The 17,937-nt window shown below is 45.8% G+C and overlaps 1 protein-coding gene across 12 annotated transcripts in view; it reads left to right on the forward strand.

The window, feature by feature from the left end:
• The first annotated feature begins 5,498 nt into the window (after window positions 1–5,498).
• MEIS2 (Meis homeobox 2) overlaps window positions 5,499–17,937 on the forward strand; it is a 215,560-nt gene continuing 203,121 nt past the window's right edge. For 4 of the 12 annotated variants that reach the window (XM_030931206.1, XM_030931201.1, XM_030931208.1 and 1 more), the window contains exons 1-6: window positions 6,249–7,352; window positions 8,625–8,857; window positions 10,388–10,529; window positions 11,210–11,260; window positions 12,231–12,281; window positions 13,069–13,218. In XM_030931206.1, coding sequence (XP_030787066.1) covers window positions 7,341–7,352; window positions 8,625–8,857; window positions 10,388–10,529; window positions 11,210–11,260; window positions 12,231–12,281; window positions 13,069–13,218 — 639 coding nt within the window. In that variant the 5' untranslated portion in view covers window positions 6,249–7,340. Of the gene's footprint in view, window positions 5,912–6,248; window positions 7,353–7,415; window positions 7,907–8,539; window positions 8,858–10,387; window positions 10,530–11,209; window positions 11,261–12,230; window positions 12,282–13,068; window positions 13,219–17,937 lie in introns of those variants that run through there. The other 8 variants (XM_030931207.1, XM_030931202.1, XM_030931209.1 and 5 more) reach the window with 6 other exon arrangements.

Here is a 17,937-nt window from a genome sequence, read left to right on the forward strand (position 1 = left end):
GTGATCCGCGTTGGGTTAGCGGGAGGAGGGATCCGAAGAGAGCTCAGTCGCCAGAGCATCTCCCAGTTGCGAGGGTTGCTAGTCTCTGGCCGGGGCTTTCCAAGCCGCCTGCGCTGGAAGTAGGGGTAGGCAACTAGACAAGAGGCCGCAGGAGGACAGAAAAAAGAGAAAAACAATCGAGCGGAAGAGACGAAAGAAAAAGAAGGAGAGAGGAAGAAAGAGAAGAAAGAAGAGAGCGCGGGAAGGAGGAAGAAACAGAACAAGCGCACGCAGTGTTTGGAGCCCCGCCAGATAGCGCTAGAGGGCTATTTATTGAAATCCTTTCTGTGAGATGGTGAAGCAGCTAAAATTGGGAGAAATAAGAAGAAAAGGGGGAAAAGCGAAAAAAGTTGTAATAATTTTACTCCACTTTATTTAAAAAATAAATTGTGGGGTGCTTAAACCTTATTAATGGGAGGAGGCAGAGAACAAATTATTATAGAAAGCTTAAGTGGGAAAAGGACCAAAGGACCAAAAACCACCACCACCACCACCACCACCAACAACAACAACAGCAACAACAAAAGGAAACAAAAAAGTCCCCTTCCCTCTGTTGATCCCAGCTAGGAAGAGTGAGTCAAGTTAACAGGTAAGGAAGCCAGTGGAATTATTTCTAGGCTAACTTTGAGAGCTGCTGGCTACACTGCTGTGAAGGTCAAGAACAGTTCACAAGGATGAGCCGATGTATATGGAGATGGGATGTTTTAAAAGTAATAGATGGCTGCAAGGGGTGGAGAAGGAGAGACAAACACGTTATTGGAAACGCCAAATAAAATATGTATCAAAAATTCCAACTGTCAGCCAGCAGGTCTTGGGCAGAAGATAGCCCCTTCTGCCTTTGTCCCAGGGATGCTGGGCTCAGGGCTGTTTCTGCAGGGCTGAAATCAAACTCCTTGAATAACGATTTAGAAACACTCTGAGAAGCTTGGAGAAAATAACTAGACTACAAAAAAAAAAAAAAAAAAAAATCACTGTGTCATTCAGAACCCAAAGAGAAGTGCTGGGGATAGAATGAGAAGACCTAGTGACAGAGGTGGAGTCCAGAGATAGAGAGAGATGGAGAGAGAATAACATATCTTTGATCACTTTTACTTGCTCAGTTCAGTAATGCGAGAAATAAAACTTCTTTCAAATGATACTTTAAGTATTGACTTGGTTTTATCCTAAAATCCCTGGCATTTCACATATCTAGTTTCTCTTTTTAAACCTGAATTTTCCTTTTACCTGAAGGAATTTTTGAAAATCAAAGTAATAATTCATGTCTTTTTTTCAAAACCAGTAAATAGAACTTCCCTCCCGGAATAAAAATTAACCTTACACAGTTTTTAAAGATCTGCTTTAAAATATTCCAAATTAAAACATTAAATAAAGTTACAAATAAGATGAAGGTTGGATTCATTTGCTTCTGTAGCAAGATGTCAATTGTTCTAACTGTTGTAAGAAGACAAAAAGGATTTAAACCTGGCAATTTTAATACACAGATTAACACTTCGGACTTCACAGTTCTGAGGAATTTGAAGTTATCTGTGCTGAGAATCTATAACTTTCAAGAAAAAGAAAAATAAACAGCTACACAAGCTCCTTAAGGAGTGTGGGCAGTCACCTAGAGTCTGGGTTCATAAATGCTTGGTTCAAATTAAACACTCCCCCATAAAGCCAATAGCCTTCAAATTAAGGGACTATAGTGGAATTCAATTATTCCTTTTAAATCTTAAATGTTACCTATAATGGCATTCCATGTTGGCTCAAAAAAGAAAAGGAAAAATAGAAAAGTAGCAGTTTTCAGAAGTCTTGGGGTTGCTTCAATAAGAAAGAGGTGATTAAAAACAGACTCTTAAATTTGAGAGGCCCAATTCCCCCTTCCATTGGTCCCCACCCACTTGGTCCCCTCCTTTTCACCTCTTTTTTATGCAGTACCCCCACCCCCACTCCAGAGCTAAGCAGCTGATTTGGGATTCTGAAGAAATAGGTTTCACCATCCATATTTGTTCCGGGGCACTTGTAAAATGCGATCTGTAGAGGGTCTTTAGCCTTCTGATTGTCTTTGAATTGTTTTTCCTGAAACAGATCTTTTGCAGTTAATGAGTCCCCACGCAGCTGGACAGCTCCTCTCGGACACTGAGAACTCTAACCCCAAAATGACCCCAATTTGACACCGCAAGATGAAATTTTACCGCCTGTTAAAACCATTTCCAGCCTGGGCAGAAGGAGCTGACTGTTGACGGAGGTGTGTGCCACCTCCTGCGACCCCCATTTCGTGCCTGTCTCCCGGGCCTGCCCCACCTACTTTCCTTTCACCCCAAATGTGGGAGAGCAGATGAGCCTGGAAGCCTGGGTGGGAGTGCCAACGCTGACAATGGGGCATTAGCGAAATGCCACCAGGATGGAAATCAGAAAGTGCGGGTACTCTACTCCTTTGGAATCGCTTCTATTGGACTGGAAAATTGGGGATGGGGGAAACCAGGAAATTCTTAAATGTTAGATGAGCTTTTTTCAGCTCTATTAATAAAACACCAGCAAGTCGCTGATTAAAGGTAACAGTCCTTTGAATTCATCAGACTGACCAAGAACCAATACCTTGAATCGACTCCAACTTGATCTCCTCGTGTGTAATCCACTACACTAGGACTTCTATTTTAAACTAACAGTTTCATAAGTGACATGCAACTAGGTAAGTAAGATCTCTTTCGTTCAAAGAAATTCTGGGTTCTCCCCTGAGACAACTGGTAAATTTTTAAAAGACAGATTTCCTCCAGTAGGAATGCACTTTTAACACTCTCACACTTTTTAAACTAAAAGTCGTTGAAGTTAAATATGATTTTTTGACAATATCTTAAAATGTCATATTTCTCTCTCCCTCCTACACCTAACCATATTGTCCCTGTTGTTTGCTTTAATGTATTCAATAAAATGCAAAAGAAGTTAAGAATATGAAAAAGAGAGAAAGGCGTTAAGGTTAAAAATGCCTTCTGCATCTGATGAAGACACACGAAAAGAAAGTTTAAACTTTTCTTTTTTTGTAAAACCCAAGATTATCACCGGATAATCAACTCATTATTAGCTTACGATTGTTTGAAATTATAGAAATCGGCCGGGTGTGATGGCTCACGCCTGTAATTCGAGCACTTTGAGAGGCCGAGGCGGTCAAGAGTTCGAGACCAGCCTGGCCAACATGGTGAAACTCCCGTATCTACTAAAGACACAAAAAATTTGCCAGGCGTGGTGGCGCGCGCCTGTAATCCCAGCTACTCAAGAGGCTGAGGCTGGAGAATCGCTTGAATCCGGGAGGCGGAGGTTGCAGTGAGCCGAGATCGCGCCACTGCACTGCAGCCTGGGCGACACGGCGAGATTCCGTCTCAGAAAAAAAAAAAAAAAAGAAAAAGAAAAAGAAAAGAAAAATAAAAGAAAGAAAGAAAAAATATAGAAATCATCAATCTGTCTGAATTGTTTTTACTCACACTGCCAGGGAAGGAACGTTTTTCTAGAAATGCGACTTAAGTTTTTCTAAATGAAAGCTATAGAGATGCTAACTCACTTTACAGTATCACTGTAAAAACAGAAAAAGAAACAGAAGGTAGCAATGTTGAATGTTTAAACCCTGCAAGGCAGAAGTTCCGCATGAAGTTGATCTTTACAAAAAAGGTTTATCAAGGACACTGAGGAGTCTCCTTTAAAAAGAAACGTAACTGGCACTTATTGAACAAGACATTTGAAACAACAATAATCCTATTGGCGACGATAAACTTAAATTCCTAAATTTAATTTAACAATAATTAGAAGAGTAAAAACTGAGTACAAACTTCTCAGCCAGCGGCGCTGCACCGGGAACTTGGACCCACCAACATCAACAGCTTTGCAAAGTCGAAAACGCTCCGCGGCGAGAGCAGACGGTGGTTTTTTCCCCTCCCCACCCCGCCGCCCTCTCAAACCTCCCGGTCCCGGCTAAACTGAATTCGCGTAACTGATTGAAATAAAATTCTGGAGACCAACTTTTTCTTTTCTCTTTCATCTTCTTTTCTTTTTTACTCACCTTCTCTTAAATGTCGACGAGCAACTCAGCAACAAATAAGAAGGATACTTTTAATCTTGGAGTTCTTCTAGGAAAAAAAAATACGAGGAGGAAGTACCCTCCCCCCAACCTTCAGATTTCCTACCCGTCGGCTCTAGCAGGCTTGAAGCCGGGCAAAAAGAGTGGCTGAAAACCTGGGCTACACTCTCCTCCCTGAAGCTCCGTGAGTCCGGCCGTCCCTGCTCGGGCCACTGGGCAGAAACCTCGCGGTCCGCAGCCCCTCTCCCTGCCGTCGCGCTATCCGCGCCTCTGCCAGCCCCTTCGCACTATCTTTCTTTATATGTGAGGGCCGATTTCCCGCAGACATCATTGTTATGATGGCTCATTTAATCAAACTGTTTAATTGCTCTGGTAATCACTATCATCATCACAGGTGCTCAATCATTCATCATTTTTGGAGGGCTTTATTGACCTCCCGAGTTCATTCCTCAGCCCTATTAAAACGAGGCCAAATTTCTCCCACTCCGCTTGGAGTCTCTGCAGTCTGCAATCTTAGCCTAGTTTCTGTTGCTCGAAAGCTTACAGTGAAGCAGGGAAAATGGAAAGGGGGCCAAAAACAAGAGCCCTCCCACCGCCCTCCTCCCCGCTTTCTCTCTCTCTTCTCTCACACACACACCGCACACACACGCACACACAGTACTTTATTCTCTCTAATCAACCTTCCCCACCCCACCCTCCCTCCCCGGGAAAGTCGGATAGACGCGGCGCGCGGAAGACACTCTACTCTCCACTTCCCAGAATGGGTTCCAAGTTGGGGAGGGTTGCGGCTGTGGGAGAACAACAGTCCGTTTTCCACTCTCTGGGCCAGGCACTCGGAGGGCGAGAGCGAGAAGTTGGGGACAGGGCGCGCTTCCAGCGCCTGTCCCGGCCGGGCCGCGCCACAAGGTGCCGAGGCGCGGCGGGGGCTGCTAGGCTGCGCGGCTCGCGCGGGGTGACCGTGGCTCCGCCCCCAACTCCGGGCCCGTAGTGATTGACGCGCGGCCGCCGGGAAACCAGCGGCGCAGAGGTGAAGCCTGGTGCAGCTTGGGCCAGGGAGGACCAGGCACCGACAACAACTAGTTTCCACCCAAACGGTGTGGGGTAGTTCCTTTCCTTTCCTTTTCCTTTTTGGAAAAGTTCTTTCGGAGCTGGCCCCATCTTCCTGACCTCGCGAAATCGCCCCTGTGTAATTAACACAGCCATTAGCAGGCGTTACCGCGGCCAGCCGCTGCGCCTCGGGCGACCACAACAAAGCTGGGCTGTGAGCGCCGGCCACTCCTCCTCGCCCGGCAACTTCTTTCTCCCCCTCTTTCCCTCCTGTGCTTCCCAGCTCTGAGTAAGATCCACTTTGGAGACGCACACTCGTCGCGCGCGCGCGCGCGCACACATACACACACACACACACACACATGCCCTTGGTTACATCGGACCCAAATGACTCTCTCTTCACTTCCTCCCGCCCGATTCCGCCGCGGCCCCCAAAGACTCTCGGGGGGGCCACTTGTCCGCACCGCTGGGAGGGAGTGTGCTCTGAGTTAAGCTGGTCTCTTCTGTTCCTAGAAAAAAAATGAGTATTGACAAGGTTGCTGGATCTGCGCAGAAAAGAAAGTGCCACTTAATAAAAAATTTAGCCCGGCAATGGTACCGTCTGCAGAGCTTGCTGCCCTTGGACGTTAGCAGGAAGCCTTCGGGGTGCTGTAATCGGCGGGCAGAGGAGAGGGAGGCCGCGGAATTAAAAGGAACAAAAGCTAGAGCGCCATGCCAAACGTCTCCGACAAGACCCAGTTAGGCAGGAGCCGGGAGTGATGGGAAAATGAACTAGAAGTAAGTTTTTGGGAAAAAAAAAATGAAAAGATCTGAGGCGGTACCGTACTTTCCCTGTGGTTTTCTGCAGTTTTCCTCTCTGCGCTCTCCCTGTCCTCTTCTCTCTCTCTCCCCCTCTCCCTCTCTCCCTGTTCGCGCGCGCGCACAACACACACACGCGCACGCACACACACACACTCTCACACACACACACACACTCTCCCCTTCCTCCCCCCCGCCGTCCCCCAGCCCCGTGGAGGAGCAGGCTCGCTGATTTGCTCGGGTCCGCCCGACTCGAGCCTCCCCTCCCCCTCCCGCCCCCCGCCTCCCCCGCCCCCCCAGCCGGGGCTGTCCGATCGCACTCGTTGCATATCAGAGGCTCCGCGCGGCGCGCTCCTCCTCGCTCCCGCTCCCCACTCCCGGGATGTGTCTCCGCCGTACGACGGGCTATGGCCACCACGACTTCCGGGTTCCGTCATTTCGTTCTCCCGCCGCCGACCCGCGCCGCCAAACTGAGGCTCTTCAATAAGCCAGGCAGCAGCCAACCTGCCAACACCTACTGACACTCACTCATCTCCCAGAGAGAGAAAGAGAGCGAGAGAGAGCGAGCGCGAGAGAGCGAGCGCGAGTGAGAGCGAGCGAGCGAGCGAGAAAGAGAGAGAGGGAGAGACAAAATACCTACCAGGAAAGGGGGGGAGGAAGTCCAATTTTTGCAAACTATTCATTTTTTTTCTTGATTTTTCTCACTGCTTTCTTTGAACAATACTTTAAAGAGAGAGGATCGTATTATAGATACCGCGGGGGCAAAGCTAAAAAAGGGGGGAGGGGGGAGGAAAAAATTCAAGAAGCAGAAACCCCTCGCGGAGTTTTACTGGAAGAAAAAAACGGGTCTGAAAGATTCCTCCTCTTCATCATCATCAACCATCATTCATTCACTACCTTGACATTCCGGGCTTTGATTGACAGCTGGAGTGGCAAAAAGCCATGAAACACGACAGTTCGGTTACATGTGGGCTGCTGACGGGCCGCTCGTAACCTTCAGTTCGGGGGCTTGACAATTTTTTTCTTCTTTTTCTTCTTTTTCTTTTCTTTCTTTTTTTTTTTTTCCAACTGAGGGGAAGAGAAGAGAAAGAGGGGGAAAGGAGGACCGAAGAGGAGGAGGAGGGGAGGGGGGAGGAGGAGGTGGTGGAGGAGGAGGAGGAAGATCAGGAGGAGGAGGAAGAAGAGGAAAAAAGAGAAAAAGAAGAAATATCACAGAAAAAAAAAAAAAACTCTTCGTTGTCTTGCCTGGGCTTTTTTCCCCCCCTTAAAAATAACATATTGGAGAATTGGGAGAAGTCTCTTTGGTTTGGAAAAAAAAAAAAAGGAATCTTCAGCCTAGATCACTTTCTTATCCGGACTGGGATATTAAATATACGACACATCCAGGAGTTTATTGGAGCGCAGACTGATGGCGCAAAGGGTAGGTTTAAATCTCCAACACTTACCTAGATATAAATCCTCTCCTAAGAGGGGCCTGTCCCGATGCCTCCTCTCCCTTCAACGCTTCTGCTGCTGCTCGCTGCTTGATGATGGCGGCCAGTATTTTAAAAAATAGCAAAATTATTCATCGGCTTCTTTCCCTCCCGTGCCTCTGCGTGTGTGCGAGTGTGTGTGCGTGCGTGTGTGCGTGTCTGGGCGCGCGTGTTCCAGCGCTGTGCGAGCGGGCGGGCGGCGAGTGCGTGTGAGTGGTGTGTGTGTGTGCGTGTGCAATCGTTACACGCTTTCGCCTCGCTCCAGCTTTTACCCCAGCAGCGCGATTCCCCCGGTTCTCCTGCTGCCGCTGCTGCGCCGCTGCCGCCGCTGCTCGCGCGGCTCGGGGCGGGCACGGGCTGCGTAGGAGCCGCCGCCGGGGCCGCCGCTGGGGCCGCGCTGCCGCAGCCGCTGCGCCGCCGCCTAGACTACTAGCCTGGGCTGCTTGTTTTGTCTCTGAAATTGACAAGGACGCAGGGAATCCGCTGCTAAATAATGTTTCTGGTAACTTTCACGTTATTCCCCCTCCCACCCTCCGCTCCCTGCCCCCGGGGAGGCACTGGCCCTAGTCTTTCCTCGTCCTCGGCGTTCTCGTGCTGATTATTAGCGTTTTTCTTCTCTTTATTTTGTTTCATTTCGCCTTTTGATTTATTGGATCCTCGGAGGAGGCGAAGGGGGGTTAGGGGTGGGATCCGGGGTTTCCTCCTCACACTAACTCCACTTCTCCCTCCCTTGGCTCGCTACGGTTCTGTTGCCTCCGGCGGGAGCGGGGCCTCCCGGCGCCCCCTCAAATCCCCGGCCTCGCCGCCTCCTCTTCCTTCTCTAAACGTTGCTCTTGGTTCATGCTTTTTCATTTTTAAATTTAATAACATTTTTTCCTCACAACTTTTAACTTCGTTGTTTTGGCTGGTTTGGTTTCTGTGTGCTCAACTTGTGCTCGGTACTTTTCTCCTTTCTGACTTTGTTTTTATTTTTATTCTCTCCTCTCTCTCTCTCTCTCTCTCTCTCTCTCTCTCTCTCTCTCTCTTCTCTCTGTCTCTCTCCCTCCCTCCTCCTCCTCTCCTCTCTCTTACCTCTCTCCCTCCCTCTCTCCTCTCTCTCGTCTTTATCCCTTCCCCTCTTTTCTGTTCACCCTCTTCTCTCTGCTCTTTTTCCCTTTCCACCCCCCTCCTCTGTTCTCCCTCACCTCCTGCGCCCCCTCCCTCTTCCCGGGTTCTGACAGTACGATGAGCTACCCCATTACGGCGGGATGGACGGAGTAGGGGTTCCCGCTTCCATGTACGGAGACCCTCACGCACCACGGCCGATCCCCCCGGTTCACCACCTGAACCACGGGCCGCCGCTCCACGCCACACAGCACTACGGCGCACACGCCCCGCACCCCAATGTCATGCCGGCCAGCATGGGATCCGCTGTCAACGACGCCTTGAAGCGGGACAAGGACGCGATCTATGGGTAAACCGACCCCCCGGACCCAGCTTACTGTGTGTGAGTGTGAATGAGTGTGTGTCTCTGTGGGGGTGGGAGGGTGGACCACTAAGTGGGGAGTTATTTCTGCATGGTGGGGGGCAGGCGCCGCTTGCCTTGGGAAAGGACCGTGGAGGGGGCCTGCTCTTCTGCCCCTGGAGTCAAAGACCCGAAGAACTAGCCTCCTTCACTCCCACAGCCAGGCCACTCCGGACGCCACAGCCTGGAGTGACTGAGTCCCCAGAATCCTGCCGGGGCCTTCTCCCCGAGGACAGGATTCCTGGCTGAAGGACGCGGGGCTGCTCGTTTCAGGCTCCCTAACAGAGGCCTTGACGAAGGAGAAAGTTTCCTGCCGATGAGGAGCAACTTTGGGTTTTTTTTAGTTATTTTTTTCGTCTGTTTCCTATTGAGGGTCTGGGAGTCACTAAAAGCAGCTTGAGCTGGGATCAGGGCTGCTTCTGTCGGCCAGGAAGTCCTAATCACCCACTTCTTAATTCTCTGTAAATAAAGGGGGCAGACCTTGAAGTGCAGCGAGGTGGAAGGGACTGTTGCTTGCTTGGAGCCGCTCTTAGGGGGACTAAGGAAGATGGCTGGAAATTATTTTATATTCTGAGAGCACTTGGCGAGGGGTGGGATGCAGGATCCTAACGTGTACCACACGGGCTCTTCCGGCTGAGGGTAGGTGGGAAAAGCGACGGGATGCCGAGGGGAGGGGACAGTGGGTAAACAGCAACTGAGCCCCAAGCCAGAGGCCGCAAGCATCCCGAAGTGTGGCTAAGCCGCCCGGAGGAACACAAAGGGCATACGCGCACGCACACTTACAAGTTTTAAAACGCGATTTATTTATTTTTGTCTCCTGTAACGCTGGGAGAAATGTGGTCTTTGGAAGGAAGCTTACAGCGTGTAACCTTCCTATTATTTCGGCCCCCACACTGGGGCTTTAGTACAAGTGGAGCAAACAAGTTTATAAGGCAAGGGGGTGGAGAGATTAGAAGAGCATTCTCTTGCATTTAGGAAATGTCACTCCCGTGTGTCTGTAGGTGAAGCTTTCGGCCTTGTCTGAAATGCCCATTAAAATGCAGAGTTAAAACTATTTTTTTTTTATTTCAAGCAGTGTTCCTTTATTGGGAGATCAGGGCTGGGTCTCAGGGGTTGGTTCGGCGGCCTCCGTAGTGTGGGGAGTAGATCAGAATCGACTCAGGGCTCCAGACTGCCTGAGCGTCTCCGATGTTTCATTACGTTCCAACTGAGGCTGTTTTTATTTGTTGGGCTGCAGTGGTCGAGGGCTTCTCTGGGCAGATCTGAGGGACTTCTGAGCTGCGGGAGAGGGCCAGGCCCTTTTCCCTTTCTGTTTCTGGCTTAGGCTCGGCTGATGGAGGAAGGCTTGTAAAGTGTGTTGCGTGCCTGTTGTATTAAAGAAGGACTCCACACCCTCCAAACTTGTTGATTACAGTTCTTGCTCCTTCCCCTCTGCACCCCGTCTCTGTGTGTGTGTCTCTGCGTGGCGCTGCCCGTTAGGCACCCGTTGTTTCCTCTGTTAGCTCTGGTCTTTGAGAAGTGCGAGCTGGCGACCTGCACTCCCCGGGAACCTGGAGTGGCCGGCGGAGACGTCTGCTCCTCCGACTCCTTCAACGAGGACATCGCGGTCTTCGCCAAGCAGGTCCAGCCTTCTTGATCCACTCATCTTCGGGCAGTCCCTCACTACCCCTCCCGTTTCCTCGGAGCTTTACTTGAAAGGAGGAAAGGCCAGGGACACCCGATCTGTTCCTCTGGCCCAGTCCGCTCTCTATGCCTCCCTCCCCATCCCTGAGCCTGGGGGCGAATTGGAAGTGGAGATAAATATGGGTGTTTGTTTTCCCCCCCAGCAGGAATACGGGGTCTCGACCCTCGAATTAAAGTTGACCTGCTCCTAATCTGGGGCTTGGCCTTTTTCCCCGCCTCCAGCTACTTGAACAAGAATTGGGGAGAGGGGCTGTGAGGGACCCGGTAGTGCCCGGGAGGCAAGGAAGCTGGGCGCCTCTCCGAGCGGTCCCAGGCAGCAAAGGAGAGCCACAGCCTCTTGGATGGCTGGATAAGGGGATACTCGGGGCCCTGAGAACGACCCTGAGTTGCTGGTTACAGCTTAGTGATACCAGCTCCCCCTTAATGGGGTCAGGACCAGAATGCCCTGATTCTTCTTCAGCGACCCCACTAATTTAAGGCACCAGTTTTTTCTTGTATTTTGCCAAAGCCCCTTTCCTCTTCTCCAACATTGCCCTTCCACCGTCCCCATTCTCACATTTCAGTTTTCTTATTTTAAATGGGGTGACCGTTCAAGCTGACTTTCTCTGTTTCTTACAGGTTCGCGCCGAAAAGCCACTTTTTTCCTCAAATCCAGAGCTGGACAATTTGGTAAGGCTCTCTGTTCCTTGTTTTTCCCCAGCCTTTGCCCTCCCCCATGCCCAGAAGCACCCACTTTCTGCTGGAGCTCTGGGGAGTTGGAACAGAACCCTCTTTTGGAGCTCTAGGGAGAGAGGGAGGAAGGGAGCAGCTTAGAGCCCCCGCGCGGGAGCTGGCGAGCAAGGAGCAGGATGAACGTGGTGGGGAGCGAAGCCCAGGGAGGCCAAAACGGGAGACCAAGCGCCGAGAGCGCGAGCAGGGGATGTTTCCCAGGTCTCGGCCCCAGGAGTAATCTGCGAGAAGTGAGTTATTTCCTCTGTTTGCTGGGGCAGGCGGCCGAGCCCCGGGCGGCTAACCCGAAGGATGTAACCGCTGGCACTGCTGAGGGCGGGCTGGGGGTGGGGGCTGGGGGGCGGTGAGGGGCAGGCCAGCGCAGGCCACTTTTAGGTGCGATTCTTTTGCTAATTTGCACGATTTCAATATTAAAAGTACTTAAATCCGCTTTCAAAGGCCCTGCCTCAGCATTCATCTTGAGTATTTCCTTCTTTAGTGAGGAAGGATTTCGCTGGGTATGCTGTTCTAAAAAGCTTTTTCTATCCTGAGAAGCGACCTTTTTTTTTTTTTTTTTTTAATTGTCCTGAGGTCGAGGGAGGGGATGTTTAAAGAGGACTAAAAGGAGAAAAAAGGCCTGGCCCGAGGAAAGCAGTCCTTACAAATAGCACAGTGAACATCAGGGGGAAAGATATTAATGCTCATGCTCAGGTTGAGTCAGATTCCTACCCCGTGGCCAATGAGGCAGAGATGATCAGTAATCACTTGATTTTTCAGACTATTTTCTTGATCTTTAAGTTTTTCCTGGCCGCCTGCCCGTTTCTTCTCCCCAGCCCAATTTTCTCACCACCATCGTCACCCCACTCCCAACCCCAAGACAGGACCTCAGAGTCACACAGCTCTAACTCCATTCCCTGAACTTTGCTTTCAGATGATACAAGCAATACAAGTACTAAGGTTTCATCTTTTGGAGTTAGAAAAGGTAAGCAGGAAATAACACTCCCGGTGTTGATTAAACCGCTTCCCTCTCCTAGTTGAGTTGGGATGTTTTTGACAAACCTCTACTATGAGGGATTGGGCACCTGGAGATTTTGAGCATGTAACCATGTCCATCCTTCAACTGGCTTCTCAACACAGGGGCTCAGAGGGTGGGTGAATCAGGACAGGCTTGCCTTTAAAATAGCCTCCTCCTCCCCAATATTCCCCTGAGGCATTCAGGATTATTTTGAAATGCAGCAAACCATTTATGTTACTGGACACTCAGCCTGCTTGCATCTTTATTAGCTCAGCTCACCCTCGGCCCTGGGTTTGCATTAGGTGCAGGCAGAGTGAATCATCCTCACTGGGTGTCTTTACATTGCTCTGCAGCTCAATTACTTTCCCCTAGAAACATACAGAACCCCTAGCTTATAAAATCACAAACGTTAATGCACTCCCCAGTTTCAATGTGGCAATGTTTTGATGTTATTATCGAATCAGATTTAATTCCCTGGACTCCCAGTCTGAACCCAGTTATTTCCAGTCCTATTTCTTTCTCTCTCTATTGTAACTTGTTGCTCAGAGAAGTCTCTGGAGAATAATATCTGCTGCAACAATTACTCTATTGTTTCCTTGCCTTCAACTATTACACCCTTTAATTAGAGTGAGTTTGGAAGACATCACACTGTTGCTCTTTCCAAATGTAACCTTACAACCTGGTATTTTTCCTTTCTAAAAATGAAACAAAACCACCACATGAGCTGAACTCTCCACCATGACCTTCGTTCTAGGTCCACGAACTGTGCGATAACTTCTGCCACCGATACATTAGCTGTTTGAAGGGGAAAATGCCCATCGACCTCGTCATTGATGAGAGAGACGGCAGCTCCAAGTCAGATCATGAAGAACTTTCAGGCTCCTCCACAAATCTCGCTGACCATGTAAGTCTGCTAGCCTTTGACAATCTTTTAAGGCCACCGGGCAAAGCATTATTGTAAACTTGTTTTAACATCTAGCTCCACTGATTTCGTTTTCTTTTTAAATGACTTGGTCTCTTTTGGGTCTTCTCTTTCTTGCTGTCTCTGCCATACCCTTCATTTTCATTTCTCCTTTCCTGGACCCCCTCCTATTTATGTTGAGAGCCAAAAAACCAGAGAGTTGATAGAGTGATTTGTGGTCTTAATGTGTAAAGTTTTCTGGATTTGGTGACTTGGGTGTTAGCAAATTCTGTTTGATATAGTCACCACTGTGTCTTCTGCTTTCTTAATTTTGTGTGATCAGTGCAGCAGGGATAGAAAGAAGCAAGACGATTAGCTGGACTGGTCTGGAGTGAAAGGACTGAAGGAAAGAGAATTGGGGAGTGAGTGCTAATTTCCTCGTATCTCACAGAGATGACAATTCTGAGAATTATTGGCAATTTTGCACTGCATTCGAAATAAAAGGGTGAGCAAATACATTCCAATTCTCAGGGCTTTTGCTCTATAGAAACTTATTGTCAGAATATGGACTTATTACCAAAGGCCCGAAGCATCTTCACACTAAAAGACAGTCACCTTGATGAACCAATTATTAACAATGTATTACAAAAAGCTGAAGGGAATTATGATTGAGTAAACATAGGTTAGTGGTTGAATTTTAACACTTTAACAGTTGGTGAATGAGGATGGAGAGTATAGTAAGAAGTGACTGTGTATGTCAGGCCAGGAAAGGAGATTTCTTTCTATTCTCTCTGTTTCTAATCCTATTTTGGAACCAATCTAGTGAGTCTGATGCTAAAAAAAAGAAAAAAAAAAAAAGCATATGTAGTGAGACTGAAAATTTGAAAAAGAAGCAAAGAGAAGAAAGATTGCAGCTGGTAGGAAAGGCAAGAGTGGCGAGGTTAAAGAGTGGGTGTGAACAGCAGTTGTATTTATAGGAACTCAAGCCTGGAAATGGGGGACAGGGTGTCTATAGATTACATTCAGTTGAACTCACAGCCTAAATGATATAAGCTGTAGTTTAATAACTTTGTGGCCGAAATATTAATTTAACACTCCGTGTGAGTTAAACAGGCATTAAGGCTTGAAGGCGGTTTGTCCCTACCTCCCATCCCAATTCCTGACTGTTATGAGAAATGAAATGGGATGCCTTAGTATATACCTTCTATGAGGTTCTTCTCTCCCCTGCTCCAAACAAAAGTTTTGAAAATATGCCGTCATAGATTTTCGTAATTAACCTTTGCACTTGTATGGGAAGTCAGCCTAAGAACAAAAGTTAGAAAAAGTCTAGAAAAGAAAACGTCAGTCTGGGATATCCAGTTCTGTGACAGAATAAACACTATGGAGTTGAAGGCTCCTATTCCTATCTCTTTACCCTTACCTTTTTCCATCATGGTGAGGGAATCTTTGGTGACCTCCTTTGTAGATCGAGTGAATCTAATGAAATCCAAAGGATGCAGCAGTGGTTATGGAAAGTGTATTTGCTGATCTGAGACTCTACAGTGTGTTGTGGTCCATGAGGCATGACACTACCTAAGAAATATTTATCTTTGTTGTTTTTTTATGTGTTTATTTTCATTGTTTTATGTTGGTAAATTTTTATGTATTCACATTATTGGGAGAATGGGGAGGGGTCTATTTACATAGTTTGTAAAATGAGAGGTTCACAGTTCTTGGAGCCAAAAGCTTTTCTCATGATATCTCTAGGAGTACCGACTACTTAGTTTTCGAAAACAGTTTCTTGGCAACTGTTTTTCCAGTGGATGTGTAGAGCTAGACCATGTTGATGTTTACATAGAAAAGATAAGATAAAATAGGCTGTTTAAAGTATTGGCTGATAGACAATATCAATTTATGAGACTAGTGTAATGTTTAAATATCCACTCAAGAAGGAAGTTGTACCTAAGAGGATAGTGCTTTAATAATTTATCAATCATCGTCTTTGGATAAAAGAGTCAAGTGTAACATTTGTTGCTCTCCTTTCAGGCCCCCAGTCAAGTAAATATGACAACTGATTTATTTTGAACCCATGAGGGCTTGCCACCTCATTGGGTGTCATAATTTAAAGCCTTTTATTTCCTAGAGATCTGAACTATAACATTTTTACTTTAGCCCCCTGCTATTTGTTTTGAAAGGAAGCAATAATTTGTTCCACCAGCACACCAAGTGGAAAATGGAGAGATTTGCCACAGACTTGTGTTTTATGCAGGGACATGAGAGAAAACCTTGGAGAGTTTTCACCATTTTTGAGACTTTTGTACCATAGGTGTATTGATTGTATTCATGTCCAGGCTTCCCCTTTTAAAGCAAATCCTCTTATGCTTTTCAGCCTTTTCTACAAAGTTGCCTTCCTTCAACCCCTAGCCAAACACAAAGTAAAAATAACAGAGAACCACTACCTGAAAAGTGGTGCGAGTGGGACATTTTCAGCATGTAAATGTGCCCAATTTGAATCTTCAGGTTTATTTTTCATTTGCTTTGATATGCATATTTAATACATTGCCCCAGGCTGGATCTCATTTGGTGAACACTGGTGCAGGGGTGATGATGAGCTTCTTCAGAAAGGCCCAGACAGCTCGTTGTTTTCTTGTTTTATCTGTTGGCCCACTATTCTGATCTACTGAGCTTCCTCATGGTTTTATTTGCACATGAAATGCTGAGAGCATTTCAACTTATTGGCTATGAATAATGACAGCTAAAAAAGAAGTGTAGTTTAATTTGTTGTGTGCCAAGGTTTCTCTTGTGGAGGTGACAGTTTGTGACAGCTGTTTGACACCCCCAAAACACATACACCTCTACTTTTATTAAGTGGTATCCAGCTTCATTGTGTGTGTGTGCGTACGCGTGTGTGCGCGTGTTTAAGGAAGGAACGTGCAAAGAGAGAGAGAAAAGCAGAAAGAAATGCATCAGAAGCAAAATATTAGGTACCAATATAGTTTCAGTATTATTTAAAGGAATTTGAAAATGTAAATAAAGTAATGAATATAAATATCTTCAAAGCGACTATATTGGCAGACTTAAGAATAAGTTTTATATGTTATTAGTAAATCATGTGAATTTCACATTTCATAAAGTTATATAAATAATTTGATATAACATAGATGCATTAAAAGAAGACAACCATAATATTCTTGCTTTCCATTCCTTACATTCAATGAGGTTACTGAATTTGTTCATTTATTATTAACACTTACATATGATGGGTGTAATGATAAGAGGAAGTTTGGAATTAAATAGAAAATAATAAATGCAATATTGATTATAATTTTGTTGTATTTAGTAAATTCATAAGGCATGCTTATGTTTTTAATATTATAATGTATTTTGTCTTTTACTATAACATAGTAATAATATTTATAGGTAGGAAAGAGCTATTACAATATTTTTTGGAATACTGGGGAGAAAAAATATATAATAGTCAAAAGAAATAGAGCTCTGTTTTCCAGCTGCGTTCATGTTAGTTTCCTAGACATTCAAATTTATCATATTTAAAATAAATATGTCTAGAAAACAATTTTTAAAGAAGTTTCAACTTGAAAACTGCTGTGAAATGACCAGCTTTTTCTAGTCTGTGGAGTTTCTGAATAACAGGTGTTACTCAAATTATCTATTTTGCACAATTTTAGATCAAGTGTTTAGACCTAGTACAGACAAAGAAAATATATCCTCACATTGACATGTAAAGATATTACATATCTTTAGATCAAGTTCAGACAAATGAAATCTACTTGCTTGAAGTATATTCTCTGAGCTAAGCTCTATTTGCTTGAAGTGCATACAGTTATATAATTATATTGTTATTCCTAGTTAATGGTCATAAAGAGCTACATTTTTATTTTCTTTGAAAGAATTAAGTAGAGGGAAGAAAATACAATTATGTCTGTTAACAGTTAATAGCAGATACCTTAAAATTGCCTGGCTCTACTAACATCACTAAGTAAGAAAAATTGTTTTAATTTATATGTTGAAAACTGTAATTTAAATGAAGATATTCTGGTGTTTTCTTTTGCATCTCTGAATATATCAAGTTTATGTTCACACAGTTTGTTTGTTTGTTTCAAATGGGTTAGGTCAGAGAGGAGACGCTCCAGAATCTTATTTCTGACAGAATATGGGCAAGTGACTCTAGATAAATTCAATTACTACCTGAAAAATTAGAGGGAAGTGACAGTGAGGGGTGGGATAGGTTCAAGTGTTTGTTCTATAGAATATCAAGGGGGAAATAATGAAATTTGATAATAATGGTAATAATATGAATGCTTTATTTTATTTGCTAGTTTCTTATGTTTTAGTGTAAGGTGAGACCTGATGGTATGCTATTCAAAGCCTCTGGGGCCTATTCCGATAAAGTTCTATTCAGAGCTCTGTCCACCAACTCAAGGAAACATGGCTGGGGGCATGGGTTTTCTGTTGTGTTGCTGCTGCGTAGTTTCTGGTGGTTGATAGCTTTCTTAATTTCCCATTAAGAATAATTATACTATTTGAATCATTTAGATTGTGCAATTGAAGTATGTTTTCAGTGTGACTGTGATGAGATGAAATTAAACAAAGGTTGTACTTGACAACCACATAGACATTCACTATCAGATTTTTTTTTTAATTGGCATTAATTCATTTTCTTTTTTTAATACTAAATGTTCTATGGAACATCCCAACACAGTTCAAAGTTATAAGAGGCATTTT

The sequence above is a fragment of the Rhinopithecus roxellana genome, chromosome 5 (assembly GCF_007565055.1).
Source record: "Rhinopithecus roxellana isolate Shanxi Qingling chromosome 5, ASM756505v1, whole genome shotgun sequence".
NCBI lineage: Eukaryota > Metazoa > Chordata > Mammalia > Primates > Cercopithecidae > Rhinopithecus > Rhinopithecus roxellana.